Raw genomic sequence first — 15,705 nt, 5'->3', positions numbered from 1 at the left:
TGAATTGTTTGATGAACGAAGTTAAAAGAACAGCATTTCATATGAAATTGATTTTTTTTATAACTATATAAAAGCCTTTCCTGTCACTTTTGATAAATGTAACGCACCTTTGACAAATAAAAGTATTAGTTTGCTTAAATAAAAACGTAAACATTTTAAACGGCGTGTACTCTTTAAATGGCTTCGTTTCCCAAACGCATGCTTTTAGGAAATCCGCGAACGCTGTCTGTGATTGGTTAGTTCCGTCTTGTGTGTTCAGATGAGCAGGATACATATTTATATATCCTACAACAAATGCTAAAATGATAACTCCATAAAATCACTGGTTAGTGGTTAAAAAACCCTATTAGGGTAGATATCAGTAGCCTATCGATATTTCCTGATCGATCCGCCCACCGCTGCGTCATCATTCGCATTTGATCTTTCTGCGTCCAGCGTTTATTACGCTATGTGTGTGTTCACTGCTGGACACAATGTCATATATTTCTGCTGCTCTCTGCTCTGCTTCGGTGAGTCGACGACACACACACACACACACACACACACACACACACACACACACACACACACACACGCACGCACGCACGCACGCACACACACACACACACACACACACACACACACGCCACGCTGTCAACATATAAACAACACTGGCCTCTGCCATGTGAGAGCGTTTTTGGTAAAACTGTAAACACACACACACACACACACACACACACACACACACACACACACACACACACACACACACACACACACACACACACACACACACACACACACACACACACACGTTGTGTTTCCATGTTTTATGAGGACTTTCCATAGGCGTAATGGTTTTTATATTGTATAAATCTACATTTTATCCCCTTACACTACCCCTTCCCCTGAACCTACACACACACACACACACACACACACACACACACACACACACACACACACACACACACACACACACACACACACCTGTCGTATTGTTGCAAATAATAACGAATGAGATGCATATGTACAGTGGACAAATATAACATCAGAGCCTGTTTTGCTTGTTCCTCTCAGTTCCTCCTTGCTGTGCTTTTAATGGCAGCAGCTCAGAAGTAAGATAAACCTGTTCATGTTGTATTTCTGTCTCAGAGTATCAGGATCTTTTTTTTCTTTCATTTTCTTTCATGACCATAATCTGTGCAGCGCAAACAGAACGTGAGCGGTTTTCAAACACGAAGAGTGAAATGTTAATTCACCCCATAGCATTATGAAATACAGATTATGACAAAAATGGATTTTGAAAGCTTTTTATTCAACACAGACATTTTAACATAATTGGTGTGTGTAACAAAAAATGAATAAAACAAATTTGCACCGACTTAAACAGTTGAACAGTGTGTGTGCGTGTGTGTGTGCGTGTGTGTGTGTGTGTGTGTGTGTGTGTGTGTGTTACTTCTAACCCATAGTCTTAACTTGTATGAACTAGCTCACTTTACAGACTAACAGTCAAAACATTAGCACTAACAACTTGAATTAAAAATACAGACGCACAATAAGCATAATTTAACTTTGAGGAGTTAAACAACAAAGCAGGAATAAGTAAAAAAAGGCACTTTCTTCCATCAAATTGAGTTTTTCTGCTCTTAAATATGCTTTGTTTGAAATGAATCATTTGATGGAGAAATCGGACACGTTACACTCTAAAACATGCTGGGTTAAAAACAACCCAAGTTGGGTTGAAAATGGAAAACCCCAGAATTTGGGTTGTTTGAATGGGTCCATTCACTGGGTTCAAACAACCCAATTTCTGGATTGGTCCATTTTTAACCCAACTTGAGTTGTTTTTAACCCATGCATGTTTTAGAGTGTACATTTATCCAGTGTTAAAACCATCCCTGGTCTTCCCTACATCTTCAGAAGTGCCCGATAGTTATTCTCATAACCTGCATCTGCTCCTAAAATGAATTAAACTGTGATGGGGATCCTGAGAGACACTTCTTGGCTCAAACTCAGGGCCAGCATGTCCAGCAGAACACACTCATTTCTCATAATCACACACAGATGATTTACGGCTCATTTTAACACCCCCATTTAATGCACTTAAGTAATCTCGGAATATAGCTGACAATAATTCAAGCAAATTCACATCAGCTGTTTAATCTTCTGTCCTCTCATAAATAATAGCATACATTTGTCCACGTTTGTTTTCTATTTTAAACAGTTGACTTTTTACCTAATCATTTATTATCATTAAAAGATAATTATGCAACGGCTCATTTGCATAGAAAATGCTCAGAATTGTACATCCTCAAGTTGTTTCAAGCCTGTATGAGTTTCTTTCTTCAGCTGAACACAAGGGAAGATATTTTGAAGAATGTCAGAAACCGAACAGTTAACTGGAGCCATTGACTTCTGTAGTATTTTTTTTTTCCTACTACAGAAGTCAATGGCTCCAGTTAACTGTTTGGTTACTGACATTCTTCAAAATATCTTCCTTTGTGTTCAGCTGAAGAAAGAAACTCATACAGGCTTGAAACAACTTGAGGGTGAGTAAAGGACGACCGAATTTTCATTTTAAAGTGAACTACCCCTTTAAAACCTTAACACTTTATATTTCTACTGTCACAGATACAAAGTGATCCACACCAATTTACTGGTGAGTTGCACTGTGTTTATTTTACAGTCACCATTAAATGTAAAATTAGCATGTTTAAAATGATTCGAAATGACATTAGCTATTGTGTGATGTGCAAAATATACACAAATATCTCCGTTTTTTTGGGGGGGAATGCACTGAGAGGGTAAAAGTCTTGTAATATGAAGCAGATTATTGGAGATGTAAAATATGGCTCATATATTTCTCTCCCTATTGCTTTGTCTCTTTCTCTTTGGAAGAACTGCAGGATGTGGTGTTTGTGATTCAGAGTCAGAGAAACTCGTATCATTCCCACAGGGCTGAACAAAGACGAACAGAACTTCTCCATCAGGCTCGGATCCTGAACCAGGTAGTTTAAGGGAATCTATGAACAATTAAGTCCATAAAATGCAATTTTGATATATTATATATACACCTTTCTATCAGAAGCAGCATTAACTTCTGGAGCAGTTTGAGCTCCAGTAGCTCGTCTGTTTGATCGGACCCCACAGGCCAGCCTTCGCTCCCCACGGTCATCAGTGAGCCTTGGCCGCCCATGACCCTGTGGCCGGTTCTCCACTGTTCCTTCCTTGGAGCACTTTTGATAGATACTGACCACTGCAGACCGGGAACAGCCCACAAGAGCTGCAGTTTTGGAGATGCTCTGACCCAGTCGTCTAGCCGTCACAATCTGGCCAAACTCGCTCAAATCCTTACGCTTGCCCATTTCTCCTGCTTCACACACATCAACTCTGAGGACGAAATGTTCACTTGCTGCCTAATATATCCCACCCACTAACAGGAGCCGTGATGAAGAGATCATCATGCTTCTTGATGCGTGTGTGTTTGTGTGTGTGTGTGTGTCCTGATGCGGAATGACCACATGATGGCACTGCTGGTCCTTTTATTGGGATTATGTGAAATGTGCATTACATTTCAGGATCACCAGTGTTTCCTAATGTTTAAATGTCTCTGTGTGTCTACACACACATTGACAGCTCGGCGTGGTGCTGATTTGTGTGTTTAGTTGTTGATTATTGCTAGTGAAAGCAAGTGTGTGAATGACAGTGTTCATTTTTTTAGTGTGTATGATGATGAATTTCTCAGTTTTGTCAGTTTTTCCAGCAGTGTCGAGTCCTGACATTTGTAGTGCTGGTGAATATTTTGCAGGCAGGACGATTCTGTATTTGCTCGTGTTGTGAGTATTTGCAGCACATGCGTTGTCAAACTGATAGATGTTGTCTTAATTTGCTGGTGTTTTGTATCGTTGTGTTTGTTTTACTCAGCTGCAGTGTTTCGAGCTCTTGGCCACTGTAAAAAGATTGTGCATATGTTTGCATCTCTATGTGCCTACATTTGAAATCTTGGGAAGGTTTTAGAGACATAACATTTTCCATGAACACGCGTCCTCTTATAACACTCCAGAGGAAAAACATCCACACCGCACCGGTTACACACTGAAAAAATGCTTTTCTTACTTGTTTCTAGTCAAAATTTCAAAAAATTCTTACATTAAGAAACATTTACTAGACAAGTAAAAATTATTGTCTTGTTTTGGGGGAAAATAACTCAAAATGAAGAGAGTTTTTGCTTAAAATAAGATAAATAATCTGCCAATGGGGTGAGAAAAATAATCTTGTTTTCTGTTTGAATTAAGATTATTTTTCTCACCCCATTGGCAGATTATTTATCTTATTTTAAGCAAAAACTCTCTTCATTTTGAGTTATTTTTCCCCAAAACAAGACAATAATTTGTGCTTGTCTAGTAAATACTTCTTGTTTTAAGAATTTTTAGATGTTTGGACGAGAAACAAGACAAAAATACTGAGTAAGAAGAGCATTTTTTTTGCGGTGTACTCAGTAATTTTCTCAGGAGCCGCGTGCAGAGTTTTGTTTTAATATCAACTTCACTAAAGTGAATTCTGATGAATTTCTGAAAATACAGCTTATGATTTTAGCTCATTATAAAAACAATTAGATGGAAATTTCCTACTTTGCTGGAAAAACAAATATGAGTGTGATAATACAGTTTGAATATGAATTAAATGGATATACAAAAATATGGATGGATGGATGGATGGATAGACAGATAGACAGACAGATGGATAGACGGATGGATGGATGGATAGACAGATGGATAGACAGATAGATAGATAGATAGATAGATAGATAGATAGATAGATGGATGGATGGATGGATGGATGGATGGATGGATGGATGGATGGATAGATAGATAGATAGATGGATAGACGGATGGACGTATGGATGGATGGATAAACAGATGGCTAGATGGATAGATAGATAGATAGATGGATAGATAGATAGACAGATGGATAGATAGATAGATGGATAGATAGATAGACAGATAGACAGACAGATGGATAGACGGATGGACGGATGGATGGATGGATAGACAGATGGATAGATGGATAGATAGATAGATAGATAGATGGATAGATAGATAGACAGATGGATAGATAGATAGATGGATAGACAGATAGACGGATGGATGGATGGATGGATGGATGAATGGATGGATGGATGGATGGACGGATAGGCAGATAGACAGATAGATAGATGGACGGATGGATGGACGGATGGATGGATGGATGGATAGATGGATGGACGGATGGATGGACAGATGGATGGATAGATGGACGGATGGATGGACGATGGATGGACAGATGGACAGATGGATGGATGGACGGATGGATGGATGGATGGATGGACGGATGGATGGACGATGGATGGACAGATGGATGGATAGATGGATGGATGGATGGACTGATAGGTAGATAGATAGATAGATGGACGGACGGACGGACGGATGGATGGATGGATGGATGGATGGATGGATGGATGGATAGGCAGATGGACGGACGGACGGACGGACAGACAGATTGATTGATTGATTGATTGGATGGATGGATGGATGGATAGATAGATAGATAGATGGACAGATAGATAGATAGATTGGATGGATGCTTGTGCTGCTCCATATATTCTTGCGGTAGCTACATTTGTATGTTGCGATGAACAGATGATTTCCTTCTTTCTCTTTTTGTAAATGTTGCGAGTGTTGTTTTAACATCTAGCATCTGAAAATAACTCCCGACAGGTGTTTGTTTCCTAGCAGGAACATGATATATAGTACAAGCTTCGCTAAAAAGAACATGAGCATATTTCTGATATTCCAGAGCCTGATTTTGCCTTTTATTTTCTCAGGTGTGTTTTTTCCAGGCTGGTTGTGTCTTTGTTTCATCCAGACTCTCACTTCTATCTTCTGTTTCTTTCTGATCTATGTCTTATATTTGGCTAATTCTCTGACTCCTCAGCATCCCATTTGTTCTTAAGCAGAAGTTTCTGAAGCGAATCTAACCTTCTGTGAGTCACAGCAGATCATAAAGTCCTAATCGCCTCTTCTCCTCCTCGTTTTACTACAGCCCACCTTTCCAATGAGTTATGATTCTGAAAGTTCAGGCTCATTAGAAGACTAATTTCCCAGTGGGGGTTCCGGGAAGGATGGGAGGATAGGATTTGGGCTGTTAAGCGGAAAGTTGGGGATATTGATCGGCAGGATTTATTATAGGGCTACGGCGCGTGGAGAAGGTTTCCCGAGCATCCGTTTGCCGGACACCCATGTGCTGTGCTGGGGCGGGGATAGACCCGCTGACTGCTTGGCAATAGAAACATTTTTACATTTACATTTATGTATTTGGCAGACGCCTTTATCCAAAGTGACTCACACTCTCAGAAAAAAGGTACAGTGCTGTCACTGGGGCGGTACCCTAAGGTATAAAAGTGAAAAGGTACATCTTTGTACCTTACTCACCCCTAAATGGTACATATCAGTACTTTAAAGCAGAACTGGGTAACTTTTGCTCTCGGGGTCCCCCTACAGTTGGGAAAAATAATGTCCTCAACTACTGTCGTAAGCTCAGTCGTCCTACATCAGCGGATGCCATCGCGCGTGCATTTGCTGACATGACAGCCCTGATAGCCCTGAGCTAGTGATGCGCGGGTCGTCTCATAATCCGCGGACCCCGTATGTCTATTTAATGGTCGCGGGTGCGCGGCGGGTTGTAAAAATATATCCAGTCGTGCGGGGCGGGCCAAATAACTTCATAAAAGCGTCCCGCAGGTCGGTGCAGCACTAACAGTTCCCCTGAACACTGCAGGAGGAGTTCACATGCAGCTGTTCTTCTGGCGGCGCGTGTGAAATGTCTTCATCAGGTACAGTCAGTGGCTTATGCTTCAGCATGTCATATGAATATAATTTCATGGGTTTTACTTTTTTCAAACGCCAAATAATCATGATGCTCACGTTTACAAGCCAGCGTCATTATAGTAGTCTATTGGTTAGCGTTTTACAGAATCTATGATACTTCAGTTCAATGTTTGAGTGGTCGGTAATCACCGTAACAAGCAGGACCGCATCGGTCGGGCACGCCTCCTTCAGCTCACGCCGACGAGCAAACGCTGGTCACATGTTGATCCTCGTCCTGCCTTTAATCCCATGATTTTTTCGTTTCCTCTTATTGCTTTCCTCCAACAAAACCTTTTCTTTCTTATTTGTCTGTGCTGCTTCGGACATGACTATATTATCCGACGAACAAAGTTGGGCTCGCACGTCCGAATGTAAGGAAGTGTGTGTGTTGGTGGAAGTGACGTATATACCGTAAAGCAGTCGAATTTTGTAGTTCTTTACTACCCGAAACCTGAAGTTTAAAAGTATGATTAAAAACGATACAGACCCCGTCAGGGTATGGCAGACGTGTCATTCAACCTATTGTAAGTCGATGTATCATCACAAGAGTCTTGAAAATATATTATGAAGGTTGAAAAGTTACCTGGTGCTGCTCTTAGAGTGAAAATTAGTACCTTAAAGGCCCACTGAAGTGCCTTGAAACGCGCCGCATTATTCAATGTGTTGACGTAATTTCCCCTGAAACGGCTCCAGCTGTTAGCAGCTCCTCCCCTTTTTTGAAACAGCCAATAGCGTTTCGTTAATATACAGTTTGACTAGAGCACAAGAGCAGACCTTCTCTCTCTGATTAGTAAAGCCAGTTTCCTCTAACACTGTTTACCATCATAATCTCCTCCATATCGCTTTGAAATGCAGCATTCTGTGCAGAATTCAAATGGTTCGATACGTTTGTTGTCTGCGCGGACTCGCGCATATGATCCGCGCTGCGCTCTCGTGTCTGTAGTCTAACTTTAGACCAGAGTCGTTGGGGTGTGTGTGCTGCTGCGGTGTGTAAAACTAACGTGAAAACAGACTTTAATCGCTTCAAATGAAAGCATATTTACACTGAATCGTTTCCTATCACATATATAGTGTGCTATGTGCCTTTCACCGTGTAGAAATGAGTAAATGTGTGTTAACTGACCGATTTCAGCTTCAGCAGTGTAGGGGGCGGGCTTTAGATTAGCGCATTCTGATTGGACAGAAGATTTGATGAGAAAGTGAAGTCTGCGATGATGTCACCAAAATCTGAGATTCGTTTTAATGGAAGTGAGACACTGTACATTTTCATTGCTTATATCTCCTAAATGCAAATTTTGTCATAATTTTGGAACACACCAGCGCATTCATAACTTTAAGACTAATACAGTCATACTAAAAGCTAAAAAACTTCAATTTTGATTTCAGTGGACCTTTAAAGGTACCTTTTCGGTGTTGTACCTTTGGGTTTTTCTTTTTTGTCAGTTCTTGCTTTCCCTGGGAATCGAACCCATGACTTTGGCATTGCTAACGCCACGCTCTACTGGTTGAGCTACAGGAAAGTCTATAGGTAAAGCTATAGGACATTTTTATTGCATGAATTCAGAAGACCGGATTTCTCTCCACCTCCTTTATCGTCATAATCATCTTGTTTTTTCCCTTTTGGCAGTGTAACTGGCTCTCCGACCCCAAGGATCACTAAAATAAAATGATGCTATATAGTACTAAAAGTGGTTATTTGGCTTGTAATCATAGGGGAACCACTTTAAGTGCTGTAAAGCACCAAATCTTGGTAATTCCGAGACGCGTTCCGGTAATTCTGAGGTACTATATAGCACCGTTACCATATCCAGAACCTGTTAAGCCCCTGTATGGTTCTTTAGAGGTTCTTCAGCGGTTCTTCAGCGGTTCTTCAGAGGTTCTTCAGAGGTTCTTCAGCGGTTCTTCAGAGGTTCTTCAGCGCTTCTTCAGCGCTTCTTCAGAGGTTCTTCAGTGGTTCTTCAGCGGTTCTTCAGCGCTTCTTCAGAGGTTCTTCAGCGGTTCTTCAGCGCTTCTTCAGCGCTTCTTCAGTGGTTCTTCAGTGGTTCTTCAGTGGTTCTTCAGTGGTTCTTCAGAGGTTCTTCAGAGGTTCTTCAGCGGTTCTTCAGCGGTTCTTCAGTGGTTCTTCAGAGGTTCTTCAGCGGTTCTTCAGAGGTTCTTCAGCGGTTCTTCAGCGGTTCTTCAGAGGTTCTTCAGAGGTTCTTCAGCGGTTCTTCAGAGGTTCTTCAGCGGTTCTTCAGCGGTTCTTTAGCGGTTCTTTAGCGGTTCTTCAGCGGTTCTTTAGCGGTTCTTCAGAGGTTCTTCAGCGGTTCTTCAGCGGTTCTTCAGCGGTTCTTCAGAGGTTCTTCAGCGGTTCTTCAGCGGTTCTTCAGCGGTTCTTTAGCGGTTCTTCAGCGGTTCTTTAGCGGTTCTTCAGAGGTTCTTCAGAGGTTCTTCAGCGGTTCTTCAGCGGTTCTTTAGCGGTTCTTCAGAGGTTCTTCAGTGGTTCTTCAGCGGTTCTTCAGCGGTTCTTCAGCGGTTCTTCAGCGGTTCTTTAGCGGTTCTTCAGTGGTTCTTCAGCGGTTCTTCAGCGGTTCTTCAGCGGTTCTTCAGTGGTTCTTCAGCGGTTCTTCAGCGCTTCTTCAGAGGTTCTTCAGCGGTTCTTCAGCGCTTCTTCAGCGCTTCTTCAGCGGTTCTTCAGTGGTTCTTCAGTGGTTCTTCAGAGGTTCTTCAGCGGTTCTTCAGCGGTTCTTCAGTGGTTCTTCAGAGGTTCTTCAGCGGTTCTTCAGAGGTTCTTCAGCGGTTCTTCAGCGGTTCTTCAGAGGTTCTTCAGAGGTTCTTCAGCGGTTCTTCAGAGGTTCTTCAGCGCTTCTTCAGCGGTTCTTTAGCGGTTCTTTAGCGGTTCTTCAGCGGTTCTTCAGAGGTTCTTCAGCGGTTCTTCAGCGGTTCTTCAGAGGTTCTTCAGAGGTTCTTCAGCGGTTCTTCAGCGGTTCTTCAGCGGTTCTTTAGCGGTTCTTCAGAGGTTCTTCAGCGGTTCTTCAGCGGTTCTTCAGCGGTTCTTTAGCGGTTCTTCAGAGGTTCTTCAGTGGTTCTTCAGCGGTTCTTCAGCGGTTCTTCAGCGGTTCTTTAGCGGTTCTTCAGAGGTTCTTCAGCGGTTCTTCAGCGGTTCTTCAGAGGTTCTTCAGAGGTTCTTCAGCGGTTCTTCAGAGGTTCTTCAGCGCTTCTTCAGCGCTTCTTCAGCGGTTCTTCAGCGGTTCTTCAGCGGTTCTTCAGCGGTTCTTCAGAGGTTCTTCAGCGGTTCTTCAGCGGTTCTTCAGAGGTTCTTCAGAGGTTCTTCAGCGGTTCTTCAGAGGTTCTTCAGCGGTTCTTCAGCGGTTCTTCAGCGGTTCTTTAGAGGTTCTTCAGAGGTTCTTCAGTGGTTCTTCAGCGGTTCTTCAGCGCTTCTTCAGCGGTTCTTCAGCGCTTCTTCAGCGCTTCTTCAGCGCTTCTTCAGCGGTTCTTCAGCGGTTCTTCAGCGGTTCTTCAGCGGTTCTTCAGAGGTTCTTCAGCGGTTCTTCAGCGCTTCTTCAGCGCTTCTTCAGCGCTTCTTCAGCGCTTCTTCAGAGGTTCTTCAGAGGTTCTTCAGCGCTTCTTCAGCGCTTCTTCAGAGGTTCTTCAGCGCTTCTTCAGAGGTTCTTCAGCGGTTCTTCAGCGCTTCTTCAGAGGTTCTTCAGAGGTTCTTCAGCGCTTCTTCAGAGGTTCTTCAGCGCTTCTTCAGTGGTTCTTCAGCGCTTCTTCAGCGCTTCTTCAGAGGTTCTTCAGAGGTTCTTCAGCGCTTCTTCAGCGCTTCTTCAGAGGTTCTTCAGCGCTTCTTCAGCGCTTCTTCAGAGGTTCTTCAGCACTTCTTCAGAGGTTCTTCAGCGCTTCTTCAGCGCTTCTTCAGCGCTTCTTCAGCGGTTCTTCAGAGGTTCTTCAGAAGTTCTTCTGTGCTTCTTCAGAGGTTCTTCAGAGGTTCTTCAGCGGTTCTTCAGCGGTTCTTTGGGGTGTAAAGGTGCTATATAGCAACACTGCCGTACAAAGAATCTTTCAAGCCCCTTTAAAGGTTCTTTACACTCCAAAGAACTACTGTTGGTGCCGTTTAGCACCATTATTGTGGAAGAAATAAAATGCGATGGCACCTCTTATGGGTTCTGCATAGCACTATTTGATAAAGGTGTTGTAGAGCCCCTTTAAAGATACGAGAACCACTTTTAGTGCCCAATTGCACCAATTGTTTGAGTGAATACACACCATATCACACCATAATTTGGAAAGACATCTATAAGCAATCTGTAAGTTGATTTCCCTGAAAACAAAAGTTGCAAAACACTGCATTCAAAAACCAATACTTTTGGTTTCGATAATGGCACTTTTTGCTTACTTTAAAGATCTTGCTGGGCATGCTCTCAGATAACAGCAAAAAAAGTGAGCGTTGAGGACACTTATGTGCACTGTTGTGAATAATGAGAAATCTTGCATGATAAGCTTTTGTTCGCACACAGATGTGCACATTATTAGGTATTATTACTGAACAAGAGCCATTATTGTTGCATTATTCCTTTGGCTATAAGACTGCGGAAATGACACCCTTCACTTTTCATGCGATTAGAATCACAATGTGCTTTGAGATCCAGGTTGGTTTTGTGCATAAACAGATTAGTCAGAGGGAGATATGAGTGTCTAAAAAATGTTACATTCAAAATAGAAGTTCAAAAGCTGGCCTGTAATAGAACAAAATGGATGTCTGTGGGTGTTTTGTTTTCTTCTGTCAATCAAATTAAACGTCCAGACTCTCACAAATCCTGCTTTCTTCATTTTCCATCCGCTCAATTTTCCAGCACATTCAGAAAAACTCTGCTATCGCACGCTTCATCTAAACAAGCTCCTGTTTCAGTCTCCTAAGCACATTCGGTTTGTTCAAACACCCTCAGGCTAACGCTTCCCATTCATGTCTGCATTCCTTGAGCTTTCTCTGATATTGAAGGTAGAAAGAGCCCGCGGTCAGAATCCCCACGGTATAGGCCAAGCAGCTATTTTGCTGCAAGACACATTAACATACAAAAAAAAGTACCGTATGTGTTAACTCCTGAATTGAAAAATAGTTCCTGTTGATGCCATTTGGAGCTTTATTTTAATTTTTTAATATTTAATATTACACGTCATATATGTGAGCACTTCAGCAGTCGTGTGTCTCACAGGTTTATCGAATAGCCAACAATACATTGTGTGAATCAAAATTATACATTTTTCTTTAATGCCAAAAATCATTAGGATATGAAGATCTTGTTCAATGAAGATATTTTGTAAATGTCCTACCATGAATATATCACAAATGTATTATTAGTAGTAATATGCATTGCTAAGGACTTAATGTGTACAACTTTAAAGGAGATTTTCCCCATATTTCGATTTTATTTATTTTACTTTTGCATTCTCAGATTCCAGATTTTCAAATAGTTCGGCCATATATTGTCAAACCCTTAGCATCAATGGAAAGCTTATTTATTCATCTTTCAGATGATGTATGCATCTCATAAAATAAAAAAGTGGTTAAAGGTCACATATTTAAAATGTAAAATATTTAAATATTACTTATTTAAAATGGCAATTGTATAGCATGCATCAATCTGGTTAACATGAGGTTTAAAGGAAGAGTTCTACCAAAAATCTCTCTGTAATCCCAAAGCCTTTTGTTTGTCCCTCTCTACAGAATGTACATTTTTGCATGATGTATTCCTTTAAAATTGGATTAACTATGAATTCATGCATATCAATTGTTACATGGGTCTGTTTTCAGAGGTAATCCTCACACTGAGACCCTGCATGAGGACAGGCCGTGTCCCTTAATCAATATCAACTGCACTGAAAACAGTCTAACATCGCTGTTGTTCGTTTAATGTGTTCGTTTTCTCTCATTGAAATAGCTCTAAATGATATCTTTTTTCATTTAAAGTAAACATTTTAGTTTATATTTATGGTTGAATCCATTTTTTACATGGAGACAATATAAATTGGCATTAGGACATTAAACTGAATTTATTAATTTGATCAGAGTATTTTTATTAGATAAAACATGATGTCAGCCACACCCATGAAATCAACTGAAGATCAAATAAGACATTAAATCTCTGAAAATCTCAGCAGAAGAGGCTTAAACATCTCCACAAACAGCATTACCAGCTTCACGCATTACTAGACTGATTTTATTTCTGTCATTTCTGTTTTAATGAAAATCATTGTCATTTGAAGTCACCATTATAGAGATGAGTGTTTGCTTTAGTTGGGCTCTTGACCCTTAAATCGTTAACATTCGCTTTTCTCTGCTACTTATACTGTGATTAAAACACTTTTGTCATGGCTAGAGTAAAAATTTTCAGATGATGTTTGGTAAATGTTGTGACCAGAATCACTGAACCCATTTGTTTAATGCTCTGGTTATAAAGGTAATGTGGTTTTCATTTTATAGTATTTATAATTATAACCATGTGATTCTACAGCACAACATCCGGGACATTTGGGGTAATCGAACAACATGCAGATTAGAAAATATAATGTAAAAAATGATTTAACTGAAGCTTTACACAGACATCAAGAATCGGTGTATGAATCTCAACAATGGTGAAGCTAAAATAATTCATTTGAGGTTGCATGGATTTAAACTTTTCAGGTTAAACTAATTTAAATGATTTACTTTGAGTCAATGTCATATATTTTGTGATTTGATTATTCCAATTTTTTTTAAGTTGGTCCAAAGTTTTTTTATTTTTTCAGTGTGTCAGAATGCGTTGAGTTAATGAAGAACATTGTGTGTAAACCTTTTGTGCTGTATTCGCAGAATTCACCAGATGTTGTGCTCCTGCACGAGCTGTCCGATTATGACGGAAACTGGAGCATTCTTCCAGCACTGCCACGGTAAAACACTAACACAACACCCAATGCACCTCACATCTCGACATGGCAGAATTATGAGTGTTTATTCGCGAGGTTGTCTTAATCACATTTTACGCAGATATATGCCTGTTGTTCTTGTTTATAGCCTTGCCTCACAGTACTGCCAAACATCTTCGTGGATTGTGTTTCTGGAAGAAGAGACCGATGTGAACTTGCCCATCCTAACGCAGGTGCTGAGCAAATTCAACACTAGAAAGGTGAGTGGCAGACTTTTAGCTATTGTTTATTATTTAAGACTTCATGCCTGGTTTACTGTGGGATTCTTATAGCAATAACTGCTGTATATGGATCAGGAAAACTGACAAAGCATGTCATTGAGACTGGAGGTGTAAAATTTCAATTAAAGGGGTGTTTGCATGTGATTTGACTTGTGTAACTTTAGTTAGTGTGTGATGTCGCTGCTTGAGCATTAACAGTATCTGCAAAGTTACAGCGCTGAACGTTCAATGCAAACGGAGATATTGTCTTTTAAAGTTACGGCAGTTTATTGCCTACAAAAATGGCCGGTTTGGACTACAACGAGCTTCTTCCTGGGTTGGTGACATCATAAACCCTCGCTAGTCTCCGCAGATGTGACTTCTGCCCGTAATGGGAAGGGGCGTGGCCTTAACCTGTGCTTAGCTCTTCAGCCAATAAAAATACAGGAAACTACATTTGGCCATCTAACCAATCTAAGAGCATTGCGTTTTTCAGAGGGAGGGGCTTCATAGAAGCAGGAAGCAAATGAGCCGTTCAAAGCACAGACAGCGGTGTGGAATAAAGGGAGGATAGAAGAAAAAAAAAGAAAAGAAGTTAAGACATGTTATACTGCGCCCCATAAACACAACCAAGCCTAGAAAAAAAACACGGAACCACCGCTTTAAGCAAACTGAATAGTTTTGCCCCCATTCACTTTCTGTGCTTTTCACTCGGTGCATACGCGGCACTTGAGATACTTTGGTACTTTCATTTCAGACATCCAATCATCAGCAGCTGTGAGGAAGCCCTCAGGGACCAATTCTCTTATAAATTGTTTCTTGATTGTGTGAAATGTCACCTGTTCAGTTTTTCCCTTTAGAGACCCAAACATAATGCTGCGGCGAGCGGAGCGGGGCCGAGAGACGCGGTGCCTTGAGGGCCTTCCTACATTAAAGCATTACATTTTTTTAGGCTTGGTTGTGTTTATGGGGCGCAGTATAACATGTCTTAATACTTCTTTTTTTACAGAAACATTTTTTTTATTATGCGCGTGTCAAATTGCTGAAATCACGTGACATTGGCGATCCGAATCATGAATCAATTCGCTGATTCATAACCGTTTGAATCTTTATTTGAGGATTGAACACAAACGCGGAAGAGAAGCCAATGCTGAATAAAGTCATAGTTTTTGTTATTTTTGGACCCAAATGTATTTTCGATGCTTCAAGAGACTTTAATTAACCCACTGATGTCTCATATGGACTACTGTGATGATGTTTTTATTCCCTTTCTGGACATGGACAGTATAGTGTGCATACACTTGCATACGCTCTCGGACTAAATCTAAAATATCTTAAACTGTGTGTGAAGATGAACGGAGGTCTTACGGGTGTGGAGCGACATTAGGGAGAGGAGTTAATGACAGACATTTCATTTTTGATGAATTAACCCTTTGAGGTAATTATAGGAAAGGAAAGAGCAGCCTGAAACACGGCTTTGCAGTTGAATCCAAAGCCTCTTGTTTTTCTCTTCATAGGAGTGGTTTCTGGGCAGACCCCTCCATGATGATGAACCAACAATTATCCACCACTACGCTTTCTCCGAGGACCCAAAAAGCTTCACTTACCCTGACTTCATGGCTGGCTGGGCCCTCAGCTGCCTCCTGGTTATGCGGTCAGATTTCATCTCTGTGCTT

General features: G+C 41.1%; 1 protein-coding gene across 1 annotated transcript in view; it reads left to right on the top strand.

Moving 5' to 3' along the window:
• Positions 1-473: 473 nt before the first annotated feature.
• b3glctb (beta 3-glucosyltransferase b) overlaps positions 474-15,705 on the top strand; it is a 33,251-nt gene continuing 18,019 nt past the window's right edge. Inside the window, exons 1-6 of the mRNA XM_067434217.1 lie at positions 474-509; positions 2,614-2,641; positions 2,881-2,990; positions 13,717-13,793; positions 13,918-14,029; positions 15,547-15,699. Coding sequence (XP_067290318.1) covers positions 474-509; positions 2,614-2,641; positions 2,881-2,990; positions 13,717-13,793; positions 13,918-14,029; positions 15,547-15,699 — 516 coding nt within the window. The remainder of the gene's footprint in view (positions 510-2,613; positions 2,642-2,880; positions 2,991-13,716; positions 13,794-13,917; positions 14,030-15,546; positions 15,700-15,705) is intronic.

Source organism: Pseudorasbora parva, chromosome 23 (assembly GCF_024679245.1).
Source record: "Pseudorasbora parva isolate DD20220531a chromosome 23, ASM2467924v1, whole genome shotgun sequence".
In the NCBI taxonomy this organism is placed as follows: domain Eukaryota; kingdom Metazoa; phylum Chordata; class Actinopteri; order Cypriniformes; family Gobionidae; genus Pseudorasbora; species Pseudorasbora parva.
The sequence above is the reverse complement of the archived record's forward strand: the minus strand, read 5'-3'. Positions and strand labels throughout refer to the sequence as shown.